The sequence below is a fragment of the Zosterops lateralis genome (genome assembly GCF_965231275.1).
Source record: "Zosterops lateralis genome assembly, chromosome: 29".
In the NCBI taxonomy this organism is placed as follows: domain Eukaryota; kingdom Metazoa; phylum Chordata; class Aves; order Passeriformes; family Zosteropidae; genus Zosterops; species Zosterops lateralis.
Window position 1 is genome coordinate 2525927 of NC_139789.1, and position 21660 is coordinate 2547586.

Sequence of the window (21660 nt, forward strand, 5' to 3'; positions counted from 1 at the left end):
TTCATTTATTGCCTGCCAACTTTCCTTTATTGGGACTTACTACTTACAGGGGCAGAGTACATGGTCTTGATGTTTCCTCTGAACTTCTCTGTGGCTTCAAAAAACAAACATTCAACACCAGACTTCTGGGAGCGTAAGTCATTGATCTAGAAAAAATTACATCTGCATCAGATTTTGTTAAAAAAAGAACATCTGAACAGAATTAAGCTTCAGTGGCCGGGCTTAGTAATTTGTGACCATTCCAATTATTTAAAACAACATTTTTTTAATGCACTGTGCTGATGATACAAATCAGGAGAGTCAGGTAGTTGGCTTTAGAGAACTCTCTCTTTACTTACAACTCTCTTTTTAATACAAGTCTTGCTGCCCACTCATTTGTAAACAAAGAACTAACACAAATGCCCTGCATTGTAATTAATGCAATATTATGCATTCAGCAACTTGAGGAAAAGAATAGGAAGGGCCCTAATTCAGATCTAACTCAGTCAAACTATCCAATCAATCTCCTTCTGCTTTATAGTTATAACACAATTATAGATAACAATATTGTAACAATATTAAAACTTGCACCTAGACCAGCAGGCTTTAAAATTCTATACAAACAGTGAACAAAGGCTTGGATTTTATCATGCCTGGGAGCCTTTCACCTTGTTTAGGAGGAACTCATCCAGGTGTTTCAGCTCGTTGGCATTTGCAATCTCCCGGACTATGGACGCACGCCAGTTCTGGGACACGCTCGAGATCTTGCTGATCTTGATGGTTCTGTTTTTCTTGGCTTTGCTGCTCTCCTTCCCGGCCTGGGGGCGGCCAGGCTGCCCCGAAGAACCTGCCAAAGAAATGGATTTGTACATTCAAGCAGGGTGAGGGAATTCTGCAGCATTTGTTTCCTCGCAGAAAAGACACGCTGTGCTGAGGGTTCAGTCACCAAACTCACCTTCTGAAACTTTCTGGGTTCCTCCTGTGTCTGTAAAGAGGACACAAGACACGAGGGAGAGGCCGTCTCCTTCCTCAATCACATCAGAACTCTCCTTCACAATTTTCTTGTCTGGCTTCTTCCCCAAAAGTCTCCGCAAAGGGCTTTTGAAAGCAGACCTGAATACAAAAGCAGATACAAGTCTGTCTGTAATGGAAGCTGGCTCTGCCACAAGAACGGGCTCTTAACAATAACCCACAACAAGATTCACAACTATGGAGGATATTTAAGGCCCAGCCTGCAGAAAAACTCAGCAGCACAAAAAAAGGAAAGACAATGTGAAAGCACTCCTGGACTTTCTGGTATTTACAGGACCAGAGCACTACCTTGAGCACACACAGACAACACCTCACATATCCAAAACATCACTTTTGGCTAAGGAAGTCCCTGGGCTGCAGAATGCCAGAGGCTGGAGCAGGCCAGGGAAACAGCATAACATGCTTGCTGGGTTCTTCAGCTTTTCTCTTGGTGTTGTATTACACTACATGAACCTTTAATCCCAGCTGTAAGTTGGTTCTTTTTTTAAAAAGAACCAGTTCACAGAAAGTGTTATGCAAGAAGCAGAGAATCTGTTTCTCAGCAGGGTCAGATATCATGCTCAGAGCAACATGAAGCAGCGACACAGCCCCTCATGTAGCTGATGCCAACTTGTGCCTCTCCACTATCACAGTCTCAAGGTGCCCAACACAAGTACCAATGGAAAATCTCCTTTTTTGTTCATTTTCTCAAAGCCAGGCCAGTCACACACACAACCCATACTTGGCATCCCCTTGCTGACTCGCTGGCTGCACGGGAACGGCTGAGTCTGAGGTAGGGAAGTGGTCACTGGGCTTCTTCTGCACTGGGTATTTCTTGTTGCCTTTTTCTTCTTCAATTGGATCTGGTGATTGCTACAGGAGAGAGGAGTCAAAAACTGCATTTTGAGTGACATAGATTCTTTAAAGGGTTTTTAAAAGCTAGAATGGTGAAGTTTGCTTCATCAAGACAAAAGACCAATAGATATTAGCTTCCTAATACAAGAGCCAAGTATGTTTAATGTTTTAATCAAGGATCCATTTCTTAAAAATTAGGTTTTCAAATTATTGTATAATATTTCCTAATTATTGTTTTTACATGAATATCAAGCAAAAAGAAAATCAGCCTGAAGGAACACAGAAACACACTACAGATTGACAAATCTTTAATATTTATAAACAATGATAATTAAGTATAAATATGCACAATAGCATCAGTACCTGATTCATGGCAACAGTCTGGGCCAGTGTTGAGAGGTCACTTAATGAAGCTGAACTCCCCTTCTTCCTGTAGTAAGATAAGTTTCAGAATATATATTTTAATAATGTTTGTGGCCTCTTCACACCTTTTAAATAACCCACATGTCCACATGTCTGAGTCAGAACCCTGATTAGCCCTTGTAATTTACTTTTAAATGCAAAATGTACTGGAGAAGTGAAAAAGCATGGGAATGTCAGATTTCCTGCCATATCAGAGGGATGATGCTAGCAAGCTGCACATCACTAAAACCTTGTTTTCAATGGGTAAAAGACACATGAAAATAAACTCCAGACACTATTTCAACTAATGCCCTGACTCTCTATTTTAATACAACCAGGTAGGCTTTGCCTCTTTTGTAAGCTTCTGAAAACATTCTGCCCATACAGATTCACTGTAGGACTGGGAGCCAAGGAAAAGCAGTTGTTGTTCACAAACCCCTTTGCTCCCATGACATGGCCCAAATGTACAGGCTCTCAGGAGTTCTCCATGGATTTTTAAACATTACAGATATCTGTTTTCTGTGAAGTGAAAGAAAGGAAGCTGCCCTTACTCTAGCTGATCCTGAGGAGACTTATCCACTCGTATCCTTCCATCCAAAGACTGGCTCAGCACATCATTCTGGCCAGCATCAGACTGTCTCTTTCCTTTCCACTTCTCTCTCTTGTACTTTAGCTTCTCTGGGTCATCCACGTATCTCTGGATTGCAGAAGAAGTGGGGCTGTCCAGGTCTTTGGTTGCCCTCTGGCGCCTGTTTCTATCAGCCCAGCAGTCAGCAGGGCCCTGAAAGCTGCCAGTGGCAGACAGAGTGTTACGAACAGTCAGGGCAAGATCTGTTGGCCTTTCACGGCAGGTAAAACTTTGGCTGACTTTTATTTGGTTATTTTGATTCCCTTGTGTTTTTGTTCTATCAGCTGCCGTGTCCTCTGCTTCTGATGCAAGTGGGTGCTCAGGAACAGAATCACTTTCTTTTATCTCACTTGATGGTGGAATGTCTGAAAGAGTTTTTTCTTCACTTGGACTTTTCTCTCCCTCACTGCTTCCCTGAAGGACATTATCTTCTTGTGCTGTGGATTTGTGCTCTTTCTCTGGCTCTGGAGGAGTTTCCAGGGCCTCTTCAGAAACCGTTTGCTCCTCGTGGCACAATGCAGATGGTCCTTCAAAGGACAGGAGCACATGCTTGTTCTGCAAGTCATTGTGTTGCAGCCCCCTCTGCCGACGGGATTCCCGCTTCTCCCGGCTGTTGGTCACTTTCTCTGAGCCCTCCATCGTGTGCTTCTGGGGCAATGTGGCTTTCTCAGATGAGCTCAAGTTTTCAGCTTGTTCATTTTGAGATTCATCTTCATCCTCAACAGCTTGATCTGGCTCTGATTCGTTTTTCACAGGCAGCTCATCTGTTGCTGGCTCACTTTGCTCATCCTTGCTCGTATCATCCTCTTTGTCTTCATCTTCCTGCAATTCTCTCTGCTTTTCTTCAGCTTTCTGCTTTTCTAGAACAATTTTCTGGTATCTGTTAAGAATTTTTAATATGAAAACACAAATCCTTAATGCCCAGGGATCAAAAACTCCACCACCTGCTTAAATGCAGCACAAATACCAATACAGACCCAAATTACACCTACAGTCCCAAGGGGAGTGAGGGAGGTGTTTGCACAGTCAGGACTGACAGCACCAGTGCAGCTCAGCTGAATAAAGCTCAAGTCTTGAGCACTTACCCAGTGTCCACACTCCACTGACTACTTGATACTGACTGAAATATCACAGTTCATGCAATCCCAGAATGGTTTGGGTTGAGAGGGACCTTAAACATCATCTCATTCCCACCTCCCTGCCAAGGGCAGGGACATCTTCACTATGCCCAGGGTGTTCCAAGCCCCACCCAACCAGGCCTTGGACACTTCCAGGGGTCCAGGGACAGCTTCCTTGGGCAACAATTTACCAAGTTGTTTACTAAGTCACCCCAACACACAAACTGAGCTTGGCAGGTGAAGCCAGGTGATTAAATGGATGTTCTCATGCCACATTGCACCTTCCCCTTTACCTCTTACGCTGCAGGTGCCCCCTGGCCAGGGCCTGCAGGAGACAAACTCTCCTCCTGAGCTGCAGGAAGCGTTTCCGCTGCCGGTGCCGCCTCCAGGCCGCCTGGATCTCGATGGCAGCGTTGTTCCTCTGCAGAGCCATCCTGACACAGCGGGACCGCCAGCACGCCTGCAAAGGGAGATTTCTGGGTTTCTGAAGTAAAGGAGGGACACTTCAAGGTGGGGAGTATTACATGACACAGTTTGTTTGTTTGTTGTTAGGAAAATAAGGTTGGCAATTCTGGAAGATACCTGTAAAACAACGGCTGCCTGTCGCATCCTGAGAAAGCGTCTCCTTTCCAAAACCATCCTGAGCCAGCTCTGAAGGAGGATGATTTTCCTGATCACTTCTTTGTGTAGTGTGTCCTGTAGTATCTGCCGTTCAGCCTCTTTCATAAAGACCTGTTCAGTTAAAGAAAAGTTCATCAAGAAGCAGTTAAAAAGAGCCTTTCAGCCCCCACTGGAGCTACAATAAGATAACAGGTAAGGTAATGGTTTAGTACCACTGCACCAAACCTTACTGGCTAACAGCTTGCCCAAAAAAAAAAAAGTCCTTTTCAATCTCAGAGTTTGGATTCTAAAACTTACACTTGTCCTTACAGCCTTCCAATCACAGAACCTTCTAAAATGCAAATGTTGACCTGTTTGACAAATGTCAATAGCAATTATTTCCCAAACTATCTATATTTAGATTTGTGCTGTAGACAAGACACCAGGTTGGCACCAAAACCAAAGGGTCAAGTATAACCTTTGTGTCACCACTTGTAAGAGTTAAAATAGCCATTTTAGGTACAAAGAGCAGACAGGAGTAACACTTGTAAATGAACTGCAGAATTTTGCAGTGTACAGCAGTGTTTCTTACTGCCTTACAGAAAGTTTCACAGACCTTGGTCTTCCCTATTTGATAGTAGTTTTCATTCAGTTTTAGTTTATTCAGATAAGCACAAATGTCTTCCTTGGAGGCTTTGGCATTTTTGGGTAGTAACACCTGAAACTGGTCGATGAATTCCTGTAAAAAGCAGAGACAGCAAGAGAACCAAAGTTAGAAGGCAACTCCCAAGTTTAGAGTTTTAGCCCTAAAATAGAAATCTATTTAAGATACTTAAGCTACAGGGATCTGAAAATACTTAGCTCTCACTCCAAAGTGAGCTATTTTTCCATGTAAAATGCAGGCTACAGTCAGCCTCATGTTAACAGGAAAGATCACCTGGATGTGATCTCTAAACCTACACACAGTTTTTTACAGAAAACTAATTCCCACATGGAGATAGCACAGGGCAGCACTGACTGACTGCACTCAGAATGTTTTCCTTCATGCAACCAGGAAGAATTTACTGGCAGATGGCTTGCAACAGTTTAAATACAACTTTTTGCTATGTAGGCTCTCTCAAAACTGGAGTGCATTTTTACAGTTCATCCCAAGTGGTCATGAGCCTTATGTGGAGAGACACACAAGACATGTTTTCTGAAGAGAGCAGATATTCCTGAAAGCACAATCCACTTCCCACTGTACCTGGAATGTGTATTTGGCACTGTAGCCAGATCTCCTGATCCGCACAGTTTCCAGCATGCCCGTGTACCGTAACTGCTGCAGCACCAAGCTCTCATCAAAGAGCATCTCCTTCTGTAAAACATCAGCAGAAAACAGCGAGTGAGAGCCTGAGGAGCCCAGCTGCTGTCACAGCACAGCAGATTTCTCTCCACACTTTGGTTACCTTCCACCTGCCCACAGTGATAGTGAACAAGCTGAAATAGAGATTCCAAGGCTCATGCCCTGGATCTCAGCAGGCAGCTCAGCTCTGGGGCAGCCTCACCTTCTCTGCATTGGAGCGGATGCAGCGGATGAAGAATGGCTCAGCTCTGCCCAGTGTCTCCAGCAACTTGTTAAGTGAAGTCTGAAATGAAACAGTCACAAAAGTTTTTCTTCAGGTATCAGCATTTTGACTGGTGTTTGACAGCTTCTGCCTCAGGAATCAGGTTGTTTCAGGTCATGGCTATACAAAACCCAAACAGATCCTCCCACATTGCTCAGCACATCCCTGTATTTGGTATTTGCTTTTAGCTTTTCTCAAGAGAATTTAAAGCAGGGTTTGAACATGCTCTCACTAGATCTGTATACAAGGATGATCAGTACAGAGAACTGACACATTTCATGGCATAAATGGTATCTCAAAATGTACTCTGACTTTAATCAAATAATAATCCCCACTTCAAAAAAACCTCAATAATAAATCCCACTTGGTTTTCCAAACAAGACCAGCCTAGATCAGCCCAGTAGAGCCTGATCCCTGAGTTGTGTCACCTACCTGGAACTGGGCACTTATGCTGGGGGGTTTCTTCTTCTTGTGCAAGTGCAAAAGGGACTTTGTAGTCCGATCGTGCAGAGTCATGCTCATGATGAGCTTCAGAGATTTGGAATCCAGCAAGTTCTACAGAAAAGTTTTTATAATCAACAAAGTGCAAGTCTTTCAACTAAAAGGGAAATATTTTGTCTGAAATGAGTCAGAATGAAACCAGCTAGCCAGAGTTCCACATTCAATGGCATGTTACACTTCATGATTATTTCTATTTTGGGCAAAAACATTTCTTAAGAGTTAAACTGTTTCACTGCCCTGTCCCAAGAGTGTAAGGTCAACAAGGGGAATCACATAATCACTTCATCTGCCTTCCCTGACTGGGAAGTGGTTTTTCGCTTTTATGGCATCTCCATATCTGTCTAATCAAACAATTCTTATTAAAGTGAACATTCACCTCATTTTTAGCTTGTCAGGATAAATAACACAACTTTCCTACACTATAAAACAATTCTGAAGTGAGTTCTGTCAATAAAAATGAAATTCACAGTGCAAAAAGCCCAAACCCAAGAGAAATTCAAAATTTCTGATTACCTTGGGAATGATCTGCTTTTGCTTGACACCTCTACTTTTCCTGTTGAAATATTAAAGATCATTTAAGAAAAAAATATACACATGATTTTTGATTATTTCAGCAAGCCATAAGTTGGTGCAATTTATGAGGCAAGATGAAGGACAGAAGAAAATGAGCACAATAGCACCAGGGTGTGTTCATGCACATCTCACAAGTGATCAATGCAAGAAATGCAAACTGCTCTGCAACAAGAACTTTTTTTTTTTTTTTTTTCATAAACTCTGTAGGTATTGGAAGCTTTCAAAAGTGAAACATTACCCTGAAGTTAAAGCTATTCAAAACTGCGTTGTACATACTACTGTAGTGTGAGTTAATCTCTTTAGCAACTGTATGGTCATTAAACTAATTTTAACACAAAGGCACTATCAAATAAAAATACTCAATTCAGAAGTTACAGCTGCTGGCACCAGAACCTCTGTGAAAGCACCCAGCTGCTTCCAGGAGGGCAATGCATGGCCCAGCACCAGGAACTCTGGAATGTCTGGGCAGGACACACACCTCAGGCACAGCTCTCATCCACACAGAGAAGGTGAAGAAGTGGAAGCTCTCACAAAAAAGGCTGCAGTTCACATCCTGCTGGTTCTATGCATGTTAACTCTGTGATATAGGGGAGGTTCTGCTCTGAGACACCCAGTTTACATTTACTTATTATACACCAGAGTATACTCATGTCTATAGTATACTCTATGCTCATGTCCTTACACATGCATAGAACTGCAGATGCAAAGACTCTAAACCCAGGAATACACCCAGCACCAGCACCTTGAATTTCAGGAAACATTTCTCACACCTTGTGGGAGATCTCACTATTGAATATTTTGCAACAACAAGTTCATACTACACACTTGGGGTATTTAAAGCAAGTTCACATGAGAAGTAGGTTTAACTTCCAGCTAATGCAATGAAGTGACAAGGTGCTCTCTACAGCCTATTTGCAGGAGGGGTATTTTATTTATAATTGTCTTGTTCAGTGTTTTTTCAAAAGACAAATTTGGGACAAGCATCACTTTTAGGGACTGGAATAACTGCTTGGTTCTTGTTGCACTTTCAAAGCAATACCCAGAGCACTCACAGGAGGTGGGAGCGGTGTTGAAGCTGACTGAGGGACCGAAGCAGCTCACAGGGATCATCACCCTGCCAGGGCAGTCCTTTAATACTGGCGATGATTTGTTCATGCATGTCTCTAAAATGATCCACAGCAAAACACAGGTGGCAAACAGAGATACACAGCCATGAGAGAGGGGGAAAAAGGAGTTAAAACCCCAAAAGGTTCCATAACCAAGTGTGCTCCAAAATGTAGCAGGTCAATCCCAGGCTACTTTTTCCTAAACATGAATGATTTTGATGACAACTCAGCTCTTTCTACTCCATCAGTGCTCTAAAACTTAATTGACAGAGTCTCATACTCAACTTACTCTCTGATTTTACCTTTTAATGTAAATTCTTGAGCCATCAATTCAGAAAATGAAGGGAAATTTAGCAAAATGCACTTAATGGGCAGGGAACCCTTCTGGTTAAGCCAAGGGACCTTTTCAGGTAGATATAAGCTTCTTTATAACTAAAAGTAAACATTTTTATAGAGAGATTTGACCACTAAAATGAGGGTACTTAGACTTACATCAGAAATATAAGTTATAAACAAGCTGTTAGAGGGATACTTGAAGAAATTATGGGTTTCATTTCAATTTCAAACTTATTCACATTTAGGTTTTCAAAGTAAGCCTGGGATGGTCCTTTATTTGTGGCATGTTCCATTCTTCAAGCATGCACTGTGCTTGTGAAGTGCTGTGTCCTGGCATAGAGCTTACCTTCTTTACTCTCCAGAGAGGCACAAACCAAAAATAACAGAAGTGTAAGAATCACTTCTGACTCTTAGATCCTCTCCCCATTCTGAGCTGCTCACAGAGGCAGCAACATTCTTAACACAGAGTTGTTGCTTCCCTGTTTAACTCTGAACTTTTCTGATTACCAAGATCTAAGATATCCCAAGGAAACAGATCTGGTAAGCTGTAACCAATCCTTTCACCCAAATTGGATATTTAGTTCTTTGTTCCCCCAACTGACAGAGGCTGTCCAGGATGCAGTAATTAGGAAGCAGCATGAAGTCACTACTTTAAGTGCTCCATGGCTTCACTGTCACCCAGAGCACACTGAGGAAGTCACTGTGTCCTGGGAATGTGCCTCCCTGGCCTGGGAGTTCAGGCCTTTTGCTACTTACTTCTTGTTCTCACAAAAAGAAATGATGTCTTGAAAAGCATTTATATCGAAATCCTCAGAACAATCAAATGAGAAATCGAGCACTGAGTGGCTGCAAAAGGAACACGTACAAAGCCTAAATATCCATGGAAAGGCAAATCTCCCTATAGAGATACAGTTCTGTAAGACTGGCCCTGCCTCTGCCCCTTTCAGTGACCCAGACTGGCTGCACAGGAGCACACAATGCTAAAAGCTGCACACACCAACCACAGAGAACTCAAAAACCCAGTGGTAAATGGGACTGAGACTGCCCCCAACATGTAGTGGCATTGGGTCTTACATAAAATAAGCCAGAGTGTTGTTTTGATGGTATTTAAAAGGCCAAAGTAAACAAGACAGAATAAATAAAACTTGCTTTCCTTGTGGAAAGATCTAATAGAGATTTGATATATGAAAGTCCAGCTCAGCAATTCAGCTTTTCCCTGCAGGGGTTAAGGATGTGTTTCTCACCGATAAACTTTTTCTACCGGCGTATTTGATCTCTGCAGTTCTCCAAGGGGAATTCTGGGTCCTTGACGTATCACTCCTGTTAGGAAATCACCAAAAAATTGCTGTTTAACAAAGATATGAGCAGGCAAAAAAACCCAAACAAACCATGACTCTAGCAAGCAAAGTATCTACCCAAGGGCCTGGAATTTTTATCCAGTCCTTTATCAAGCTATAGTACTTTGATGCTCAAACTCCCTTCTACTAGAAAGGAAGTTGCAGCTACTCAATTTTAGTAGTTAATCCTGTATACTCATTTGATACTTCACAGAGGTCTAAGAAGTTCAAAACTGGTGATAAGATGAGAGTACCAGAACTTTTGTAAATAGGCCTTCAAGCCTGCTGGAAATGCTGCACTGACTGGAGGAGGAAACCTTAATGACCTCAGGTAAGAACAGTGATGACCTCCATGTGTGAATATTAAACCATTTCCACACTCAGTTTGCCTTTAGCACCAAAGATGCTAAATGAGGTTTTGGCACAAACTCATTCTACCAGCAGAGCACTTGTAGGATATTAAGCATTTTCAGACCAGTTTTCTGTGCCATACCTGCAGTTTCCCAGGCCCACCTGCCATTTCCCAGCCATACCTGCACTTCTGAGCCTTACCTACAGTTTGCCATGCTTTACCTGCAGTTTTCTGAGCCCTATCTGTCATTTCCCATGCCTTACCTGCATTTCCCCATGCCTTACCTGCTGTTTCCCAGCCCTACCAGCCACTTTTTCCCAGCTCTACCAGCACTTTTTCGTGCCCCACCTGCTATTCCCTGTTCCGTCCTGCCACTCCCTATCCCCACCTGCCATTCCCTGTTCTATCTCTGCCATTTTCCATCTCCACCTGCCATTCCCTGTTCCATTCCTGCCACTCCAGATTCCCCATCTGCCATTCCCTGTTCCACTCCTGCTACTCCCCATCCCCACTTGCCATTCCCTATCCCACCCCTGCCCTTCCCCAGCCCCATCCCTGCTGCTCCCTGTTCCATCCCTGCCGTTCCCCTGCTCCATTCCCTGCCCTTCCTCAGCCCCACCTGCCTTTCCCCAGCCCCACCTGCCGTTCCCTATCCCATCCCTGCCCTTCCCCATCCCCACCTGCCGTTTTCTGCGCGCGGTCCCGGCCAGCCTGTGCGAACACGGCCATGGCGCGGATGGCGGCGCGCAGCACGGCCCAGCGGAACACGGCCACCGGGTCCATCCCGATCAGCTCCCGCACGAAGGCGCTGTCGCTGCTGCGCAGCAGGGCCACGATGTCAGGCCTCATGTAATCCATGTTTTTCTCCCTGAAATCCTGCAAAACAGGCACATGGAACTACAATATCTCCCTGTTTCGTTTATTCAGAATAATAGTGAGGGTTACCTCCCGGTCTACACCACCACCCAAAAAAACACCCCTAAAATACCTCTGAGAACCCTTCTGATCCAGCTCATTCCCAGCAAATTTTCTATATCCTGACAATAAACTCCTAGAAAGGCAAGGAAATGTTTTTTTGTGCCCATCACATCTACCACGTACTTTGATCTGGTATTTCACTTTGCCAGCAAAGTGGCGAATAATAAAAGCAGGCTCCATCACTGGGGTTCCGACAAAAAACTTGTTCTCCTCATGCTGCTGTTTGAATTTTGCCAGTAGAGTTTGGTTGGTGGCATGTGGAAAACTGGGAATACAAGATAAAAGAGCTTAGTTATTTCTCAAATACAGGCATATTTATTAGGGTGACAGAATGAACACTTACTGATCCTTGTGGAAAGTATTAATTGTCCAAGATCTCTACACCTGCTTTGAATTTTAAAGGTGGGCTCAAATTCTGGACCTAAACCAAGCAGCTCCACACAGAGCAGAATATTCTGAGGTTTCAAGTGTACGTCAATGTTTCCTCCTGCTTCCCCAACCAACTTTAGTTAGCACCACATTAACTATTTACCACACTTGCTACTTAATGCTCCAAAGACTTACAGACATGCATTTTACTGTAATTGCAGTTCCATGGTTAGCCACAAACATGGAAGTTCCTAAATTTACATAAGCAAAAGTTCAGTTTTAGCATACATGTATACTACCACCATAATGGAGTCACTGGAAGCAAGCTCCAGTGTAAATCTTAGTCATAAATAACCCCTTGCTTTCCACATTCCCATTCTCTTCCAAGGGCTGTTTTTCTGTTCCCTTTCACAGTCCTTCCCTCCCCCCGCCACACATGTTTTTTTCAGAAGATATTTGTTGCTTACTTGCTTTCTTCATCCAGAAGATAGAAGAGGCCAGTGGGCTTCTTGCTGATTAAGTGAATGCAGGCCACATTATCAGTATAGTCAATATTGTGCCAAGTGATCCCTTCACTCTTATATTCCTCCTGTGTGGCTCAAGAAAATTGCCTTATCAGTACAGTGCCCTGACCTTTGATGTCCCATGGTCTAAGTGCTTAAAATACAGCCTTGGACATCTAGAGCAAGTGGAGTTTGTTAGTTCAGGCAACAGATACAAAAATAAGGAGGATTTATAAATCAGAAGAGAAGAACAGACATAGTGGCACAGATCAAAGGTCCTCAGGCACGTCACTCAGCAGGGTCTGTTTGGGGTAAAACTATTTCAAAACCAAAGCTGTGAAAGGAATGTTCTGCTGTGCTCTGCCTCCCCAGCAACCTGCGACCCTGGAGTCAGTCATTACATCCACAGCACTCCAGTAAAACTGGGCAGACACACAGGACTTCAAGTCTATTTTGTCTTCCATGATTTTTGTATTATGGGAAACGAAAACAGTTAAATATCAAGTTCCAGAACTTTCAGATTGCACCACCAGAGAAAATAAAAGAAGTTTCAAATCAGGCATTCAAGGCCTAGACAACATCAGCACCAGAACTTCCCTAAGGAAGCAATGGATATTGCTTAGGCTCAGAACATTTAGAGCTCCCTGACAAGAGAACATGAAGCTCTGCTGCTAAAGTGACAATCCCTCAAATGCTTCACAAGACAAGCTTTCCACTAAGATACAGAAGCAAAATACCAGATTTTCTTAATGCTGTAAATATCCACAGGAAAAAAGCAAATGATAAGGTAATAAAGCAAAAGAATGATAAAATAATAATAATAAAAAGAGTCACACAGAAAATTAAATAAGTTTTATGTTTAATGAAGGACAAAGAGCACCTCTCATGTTCTGGATGACGATGATGATAAATGCATTATGTTTAAGTAGGTGGAATTCAGTCTGCCCAACACAGTGCACACCGTGTTACAGAACTGAAATGCCATTTTCCACAGACAAAAAAGCCTTTCTTTAAAAAGATATAGAGATCTCCCTGAGGGCCCTCAGGCTGCAAGAGATACAGGAAATGGGTCATTCAAGGATTAAGCTTATTTGGAAAAATGGCATCAGAGAAAAAAAAAGAAGACAATGTAACTATTTACTCTGGCCAGCCTGGATAGCCAATTCTGCCCTAAGTTACAAAACAGGGACCTCAACATCATGTTTACATACAAAGTTTGGATGTTTGGTAATTTTATTTTCTTTAAAATGCTTGCCTAAAGTTGTTGACAAAGTACCATATACTAGAGAATGACTCCTTTCAGCAGAGTGACCTGAGAGAACCACAATTCTGCACGAAGCAGAAAAAAAACCCAAGTCTGGAGCAAACCCCCCTCCACAAGCCAGTGAAGGAACAGGATCTGTTGGCTCCTGCAGCACTCAGGGTGCTCTGACAGATGACACCATCTGCAAACAAGTCAATCAACACATGCCAGTAATAGCAGGATTTCAGACCCACTGCCAGGACCAGAGCACAGTTGTATCCCCCTAAATACAGTTGGATGGGAGAAGCAGCAAAGACTGGTTATTAAATACTTGCAGACTGATAAAAATAAGAGAAGCTGTTTCCCAACCATTAAAACAAAAACACCTGAATCCAACCCCTCACCTACAGACTTCCAATACCAAAGTTCACAGTTTTAGCTGACTTCTGTCTGGGATCACCTGAGTGTTATCTTAGTTTTTGCAGTCAAGCAGAAATTTTTGCAGTCAACCAGCCCTCTGAAGAAAGACCCCATTAGTACAAAAACAAGCAAGAGTGAAAGAAGAAATTTTAAAAGTAAAGACTGTCAGAAATATTCAAGAAATTATGCCATGGGGTTTTGCAGAGTAAAGGCTAAGTTTGCATAAACACAAACACTTGCTAAAAACAGGTTTCACTTCAGCCACTCTTGTTTCTTACCTGCTCCAGCTTGAAAATGTGCTGATTGAAATAATACTGAAGTTGCTCATTTGCATAATTTATACAGAACTGCTCAAAACTGTTGGTTTCAAAATCTTCAAATCCAAAAATATCAAGTACACCAATGGACAGACACTAAAAGAAGATGTGGAAACGTAGTTACCAATCTGTCATATAGTGCCTTAACCCCCAACAGATAAACAGTCCAGAGAGCACTGCAGTCTGTGCTGAAAGATTTTAAATATTTAATAGTTCTGTCTACTGTGAAAACAAAGATGACTAAATATTACCAGGAAATTTACCATGGGCTTGAGAAGGATCAAGATTTATCCCAGATATCACAACACATCATCTCTAGCACTAACTGTTGGTCCAAACACACAACTGCCTGCAAAGACTTGGCTTTGTGAGAGACTTACTGTAACAGATTCCTCCATGTCCTTCTTGTTAAGGAGTGCATGATTGATCCGCAGAACAATCCAATCAAACAGAGCACTATACAAGGACTTTGCCATGGAATCACGAGCTGTTATTGCCTGCAGATCAAACAATCTTCAGAACTTTATTTAGAAAAATAATCATTTCAGTTTCAAACCAGTGTCACTCACAGGTTACAACCCCAGCAGAGATAAATAAAACCACAATTTACCTTTAATTCAAACTTCTAACTTTCCAATCATCCCTCACAAAATGCGAAAGTGTACCATAGTAGTTTTTTAATCCAGGAAAGGAAGTTTTAGTTTCAGTTATTTAAAATCACTCTACAAGTGCTCTTTTACTCACCTCATTGAGACTATATGGTAAAATAAGCTTATCATTAGCAGTCACAGTTTTTCTTTTTGTTAGCACTTCTACCAGGATTTCCCGTTTTACCTTCAAAACAAGAGAGAATAAGAGTTGCTGTCACCATCATGCTCCTCAATGAGTTATTTGACTGCAGCAGTGGACATACAACTTCCTCAGAGGATCTCTTTGACAACAGCCACATTTATCATCCATCAGTAGCTTTACAAGTCCTACAACTTATTTAAATTACCCTGTTTACATTCGTTGTGGTGGCAAAGAACACACCTACACTGAATCTATTCTTGCTCATCTCTGTGATTGGTAAGTCAACAAATTCTATTTCCATGCTGTAGGTTATATTCCATCTCTAACTTCAGCAATATCACTATTTTCATGTTTCCCCTCCCACAAGATAAATTTTGTGGCAGTATCACAAAGGAGATTTAGATACAATAATTGGGATATCTGAATGAAGTGTTGGGGTAGAACATGACAAACAGGTGTATCACACATTAATGCCAAAGAGAAATACTCTACTTTCAACAGCTGGGAAAGAATGTCCAACACTTCAGGAGGTCCCACGTCCAAGCCTTCATCCCGACCTGTGGCTTTCTTCTTGTATGTGACATTGCCCAAATACAGAATAGCTGAAAGTATTGAAAAGATCCTAAGGAAGAAAAATTGAATTATGTCAGAATTTTTATTAAGGGAGTTCATTATAACAGGTTAGCAGACCTAATTCTGCCTCAAGAATTAGTCTGTGGGCTCTCAAACACTCAGCTCTCCTCATTCCCTACAGAACTACCTGTGATCCCAGCTGCTCATTGCAACCCATGAACAATAACTGCCAGTAACAAAAGCTTACAGAATTCCACTTACTGTTTCTTTGTTGCTGAAAGGAAGCCAACCATCTCCATGGCTTGTTTCAATCTCTCGAATTCATGTCGGAGATCTTCCCCATCTTCAATTTTCAAGTTATGCTGCAAAGAGAAATCCAAAAAAAAGGCAAAGAGTGAAACACAGACATCACAAAAAGCCCAGTATAATCTATTCTCCTTCCTTTCATCTTTTACACAACACACAGACAACCCTGATCAATGCATTGGTACATCACAGGTTACCTGGTTGAGGTAGAAATAATCTTCAGGTTGCTTGAGGTGAAATTCTTTACGCTCCTCCTCATTGACTCCAAGTAGCAAATAATAAAAGACGTGGTAGTTCCTGCAAAGTCAATACATTTCTCTCATGAAAATATATTGGATTTTCTTTTATTCTGTGTAATTCAGATGCTCTTAAACTGCTGCATTGATTTTAACTCTCTTGGAAAACTATATTTCTCTCTTACCTTTCATCTTTTTCTTGAGAAACCAGACGAGATTTTTCAAGCAGGTATTTTTCAACCACAGCCCTAAAGAGCCACAGAAAATTAAAAAGCATGAGGGCAAAAAGAAGACCTCAGAAAACATCAGACAGCAACTGCCAAGAGAGTTCAAATAATGAGATCTGTACTGAAATATGCAAGAGAAGAGCTTAGACACTACCTTAAATCTAAACCAAGAATTTCAGTATATTGTGACTGGAACAAAGAAATACTCAAGGAACACCTCTCTGCAATGCTTAGGTTTACTGCAGCTGACTTAAAACAGGCAGAGCAAGCAAGGAAGGTGCTGATGAAAATTGCCACCAGAAACAAGACCCACAGAGTGGTAACAATGTGTTATCCTGGATAATTAACACTTATCTGCCAAGGCAAGAGCCCAGAAATATCCCAGAGATCTGCCTGATTCTCATCCCAGCAAATCTGCTGGATTCTTCTGTCAGTGAAGACATCAGCCCAGAATGGAAGCCAGCCAGCAAACCCCTTCAGGGTGACAAAGTAACCTAAACAATAATTCCAAGTCCTTGACAAGGGGTACAGTGACTGAGGACAAAGTTTGAGCATCTTTTCCTCAGGCTGAAGACAAAACAAGTGTATTCAAATTGTACCAATGTCCTGAGCTAGTGTGACTGGGTCTGAAAATATGCTAAATTAGTTCAGAATAACTCTCAAGGCACATGTAGACAGAGTTCCCAGTCATTCATGTTATTGCAAATGAGAACAAATCCAAAGAAAAGAAACACTGGAGCATAAAGGTCAGGGATTGCTCATGACACTCCACAGTCCCTCAGAACCAGCAAATGCAGGAATTAAATATGTCATGTTTTAAGACCTTCAGATATAACCACACATATTTGATTAAGTAATTTCATAGCTTTATCTAACTGATTTTTAAACTGTTTCTTTAAAATGGCTTCCTCAAATTTATTTCACTTCTCTTCACTCCTCTTAAAAACTCAGATCTTCTGTTTTTAAATGCAAAATGGAGAGGGCAAGGGGTGTTATGCAAAAGCCTTTATTTAGCACGAAGGTAAAAATACAGGAGCCGATTCGTAACCTGAGCCAGCTGTACAGCAAAGTCAGAATATTGTGCATCACCTGACAATTCCACAGAGCTCAGTTTACGGAATTTTAAACTCCACAGCACCAAACTATTCTCATATGAGCAGAACTCCAACAAGGCAGCATTTTATGTACAACAGAGGCTTCCCAGTTCCTAAAAGCACAGAGATCACCCCCAGAATCAGCTCACCCTGTACTTACCCCCGGACAATACCATTCTCTAAATAGTTGACTTGAATGAACTTCCCAAAACGACTGGAGTTATTGTTATGTGCTGTTTTTGCATTTCCAAATGCCTGCAATAAAGCAAAATGAGTTAATTTTCTATCAAACTAAATACGTCAATGCACAGCTTCCCAAGCTCTTCTGTTCATTGTTCAGATTCCCATTGGCTTCCAGAATAAATCAGAAAAGTGAGGGAACTGCAGCACACAAACACCAAAAGGCAGCCTGGGAAGTCTTCATGTTCCTCACTGAACTCTGTGTTTATTATTTCACCCATGCAGTAACATCTGTGGGACTGAGCGAAGGGAATAACAGTTTTAGATTTCTTCAAAAGCACAGGACAGGTAACCACAGGTAGAGAGTGCAAATCAGCCTCATCCAATAACAATTAGGACCTCAGAGAAGACATTCAGGAGGGTGAAGACAGCACAAGCACCATGAAATCACCTCTTCATATGAAAGTCACAAACCACATCCTATTCCACCATCTATTGCTACCACTGAAAAAATTCACATTAGACAAAGCTTTTCTTCAAGAGAGACAGAACATTAATATCTCATTTATAAAGCTAGCCCAGGAATTTTCAAAGTTGTGTATTCAAAAAAAACAGGAAAAGGACAAACAGAAACATTTTGGTTTACAGAACAACTCATTGGGCAGCTACTCTGCTACACAACACTGAAAAATGGAGTTTTATGATGAGGTGTCAGGAAAGAAAAAACACATATGGCACAAACCCTAACTGTGCATCTCTAATTCTCTGTCCTCTGACAGCTGCTAATACACATGTAACACAAAATCCTCTGCACGAGCCTTGCTTAAGAACTACAAAGGAAACTTATTACATGTGAAAGTCCAGCACATTAGTTATTTGGAATGTCTTTATCAACTCTTAGCTATGTGTTCCAAGGGCAAGAGAAACTTGTCACCCTTCCACCACACAGCATCTGAAGAAGGAAATCTCAGCAAAATGCAATTATTTGCAAAAACACCCTGCTCAGGGTAGACTATCCCAGCATCTCCTGCCACAGATATTTCCTCTTAAAGCTCCAAGCAGTGAAGTCCTCCATTAGGAAATCCTCCTCCCTCATACAGAACCCTTGTGAAATGATGGCAGAGAGCTGTGTAATCTCTTCCTCCACACACACTCACTCCACATCCGGAGCATGACAAATGCACTGCACACAGCACAGAGCTGTGTGTACACCCAGCCATGCTGTACACATTCAATTAGGAGATATTTCCATGGAAAACATTATCATTATCATTATCTGGATGCTGAAACTCTTCCCTTCTCTTCTGGTTTTGGGGTTTTTTTCAAAGTACCTTAAGGGTTTCAGCAGTGAAGAGTGGAACTCTTGGGCCACTAATTCCAGACCAGGTTCTCCAAGCTTTCCCACAAGCAGATTTCCACCACTATCTGCATCCAGAGGATCTGAAAAACTTCCTATAAACTGGGAAAATGTCCATAATTCTTCAGGAAACTGCTATTCCTGACCTAAAGAAATAAGCTCACGGAGCTTTTCCTGTGCAGAGTAACTGTGCTGCAACTCCAGAAAAATCAACAGGCTTCTGTAGGGAGAGGATTTGTATCCAGAAGTGCTCACAGATGGCTGAAGGGAGAGGATTTGTATCCAGAAGTGCTCACAGATGGCTGAAGGGAGAGGATTTGTATCCAGAAGTGCTCACAGATGGCTGAGGCTGAGCTCCAGCTTTGGATTTTCCAAGACCACACCACACATGTTACAGTGCCAACAGCATCCTCACTCAGATGTTTCAAAGCCAGCACTGCCCAGCCACCAATATCTCTTTGCAGCATTCATCCACCAATGTATCACCCAGATTTCTATTTTTCAGAGCCCATTTTACAAGCATATGCATATTAATAGATGCATAAAATCCAGGTCAGCTCCTTGCAGCTGCCAAACCAGCAGTGAAAGTCCTGTGACATCAGCACAGTGAACTGTCAGTAAATCAAACCCCTCTTCCTCTCCAGGACAGTGGCTCAGCTCCTGCTCTGCAAATACCATCCAACTTCCCATTCTGGGCTTTGGGAGATCTGCTGCAGAGAACTTTGCCAGACTGCAGAGTAAAGGACTTGCAAAATGATCCCAGAAAACCTTTTTATAAACTTTTCCAACCTAAGCCACCAGTGAACTATCAGTTCACCAGTTATGTCCAAGGAGCCAAACCACAGTATTGCTACATTTGCAACATTAGTTTTATCAATAAATATTTTTGGCACTACAGAGTTAAGAAATCCCATAACTCAGGCTTCCTGAAAAACTTTTCTTAGTGATTACTCATGTAAGCAATGAATACAGTTTAAAACTAAAGGCTCTTATGATCTCATGTGTCTGGTATTTAGTCAAAGCATACAGCAAATTCTTAAAAGCTGATCTAATATTAACAGTTTTTAGGAAAGTTTTCATGTACCGGTTTCCTCAAAGAGCCTTTAACATCTACAACTTTTTAAAGAACATTCTAAGTCAAGTAACATTTTGGGTGGGTATTTTTTTTTTTTTTTTGTAACATTTAACTTTCATGACTGTTACCATGTTCTTCAAAATACTTTGAAGAGTACAAAATAAATTCAGAAGATCTGAGGGAACAAGAAGACTTCAGCTAAATATAATTAATCCTTTATATAAGCAAACCCATTCACTGTTTTCCCTTGTGAGTCCATGAGAAGACAAATAAAACCAAAAAAGCTAAAAGTAAATCACTCCAATGCACAACATCAGCTGTATAAAACAGGGTGAGTCAAAAATAGCAGAGCAGGAATCAGAGCTGGGATAGCCTATTCTGGGAGGCAGGAAGTCATTCAACCCATCCTCTTACCTTGGAATGCAAGAGGCAGAAACTGGAGCCTGACACTTAAAACTCTTACAACAGGGATGGAAATGAAAGTATGCAGAAAATCACTAATTTTTCATTTTATTTGTTAAAATAAAACAAAACAACCCCCACACAAATGCTCCCAGCATGTACCTCAGGAACACAACAAAAAAATCTCATTTAATTGTTACATAAGAATTGCCAAAATCTGAAAAAGCTCTTGGGAGTTTCATGTCAACCACTCAGCCCCATGGCAGAACCACCACTGCACACAGACCCAGCTCTGAATGCACCAAAGGACAGGGGAGACTCGAGTTCCACACCCTGGCAGGGAAATGGCTCCTCCAGAGCTGAACTTGGGTGAACAGTGGTCCTTACAAACATGCTGTGAATATCCTCTCACCAACAGGAAACTGCAGTGTTCAGGGTAATTCTGCAACTCCTCCTGCTGGGGGATGTCCTGGGAACTCCAAGCAATCCCAGTGGCAGGACTGAGCGAAGAACAAGGTGGTTTTTCCCCAAGAGTTTGTGCAGCAGGGAAAAGCTGGCAACATCACATTTCTACCAGAAAAACCAGTGCCATGCAAGCAAATGGAAAAAGGAAGTTCCATTCCTCCTTTGATGACAATTCTTAAAGCAAACCCATGCAGATAATGGCCTCAAAACAAGCACCTTCCCTGGAACAGGACAGGCTACACCCACGAGGTGCATGTGCAGGCTTTGATGGCAAAGAGAAAACAAAACCAGAGCTGAAGCTCCACTGAATGCAGCCCTTCTCATCCCAAGGCCACGAGCACAGCAGGCCTGTGATGAGGGAAACAGAGCTGGCAGCAAATTGTTCTGCTCTTCTCCACAGAATTGTAAAGCATAAAACTTGCTATGATTAAATTTCAAAGTTTTTAAATATGGTGAATTCTAGAAAATATTATTTCCCCCCACCTGATTGTGCTGTCAATAATATTTTTTTCTTTAAAAGACCAAGTAATAAAAGTTTCCTGTTGGAATTTCCATTTTATTTGGCCTTAATTCTTTCCAAAGACTGGTTCAGCATCATTGAGAAATCAAGAACACATCCAAATGGGAATAAGCAATGATTTTCAAAATAGTACATGAAGAATTATGACACCCCAAATATTTTCATCTGTCCCAACTCCCCTCAGCTCCCATTTCAGAGAGA

General features: G+C 41.9%; 1 protein-coding gene across 9 annotated transcripts in view; it reads right to left on the reverse strand.

Moving 5' to 3' along the window:
* Positions 1-21660, reverse strand: part of MYO9B (myosin IXB) — a 41779-nt gene that overhangs the window by 8151 nt on the left and 11968 nt on the right. For 5 of the 9 annotated variants that reach the window (XM_083880225.1, XM_083880223.1, XM_083880224.1 and 2 more), the window contains 27 exons: positions 17621-17715; positions 16325-16387; positions 16101-16200; positions 15859-15959; positions 15517-15646; positions 14977-15066; positions 14613-14729; positions 14194-14328; positions 12217-12338; positions 11504-11645; positions 11083-11278; positions 9958-10033; positions 9470-9559; positions 8324-8434; positions 7212-7251; positions 6630-6752; positions 6138-6218; positions 5837-5947; positions 5210-5332; positions 4576-4725; positions 4287-4453; positions 2799-3755; positions 2209-2275; positions 1733-1863; positions 935-1092; positions 648-826; positions 48-146 (listed from right to left, as the gene is read on the reverse strand). In XM_083880225.1, the coding sequence (XP_083736351.1) occupies positions 48-146; positions 648-826; positions 935-1092; positions 1733-1863; positions 2209-2275; positions 2799-3755; positions 4287-4453; positions 4576-4725; positions 5210-5332; positions 5837-5947; positions 6138-6218; positions 6630-6752; positions 7212-7251; positions 8324-8434; positions 9470-9559; positions 9958-10033; positions 11083-11278; positions 11504-11645; positions 12217-12338; positions 14194-14328; positions 14613-14729; positions 14977-15066; positions 15517-15646; positions 15859-15959; positions 16101-16200; positions 16325-16387; positions 17621-17715 (3954 nt within the window). The remainder of the gene's footprint in view (positions 1-47; positions 147-647; positions 827-934; positions 1093-1732; positions 1864-2208; positions 2276-2798; positions 3756-4286; positions 4454-4575; positions 4726-5209; positions 5333-5836; positions 5948-6137; positions 6219-6629; positions 6753-7211; positions 7252-8323; positions 8435-9469; positions 9560-9957; positions 10034-11082; positions 11279-11503; positions 11646-12216; positions 12339-14193; positions 14329-14612; positions 14730-14976; positions 15067-15516; positions 15647-15858; positions 15960-16100; positions 16201-16324; positions 16388-17620; positions 17716-21660) is intronic. The other 4 variants (XM_083880228.1, XM_083880226.1, XM_083880227.1 and 1 more) reach the window with 3 other exon arrangements.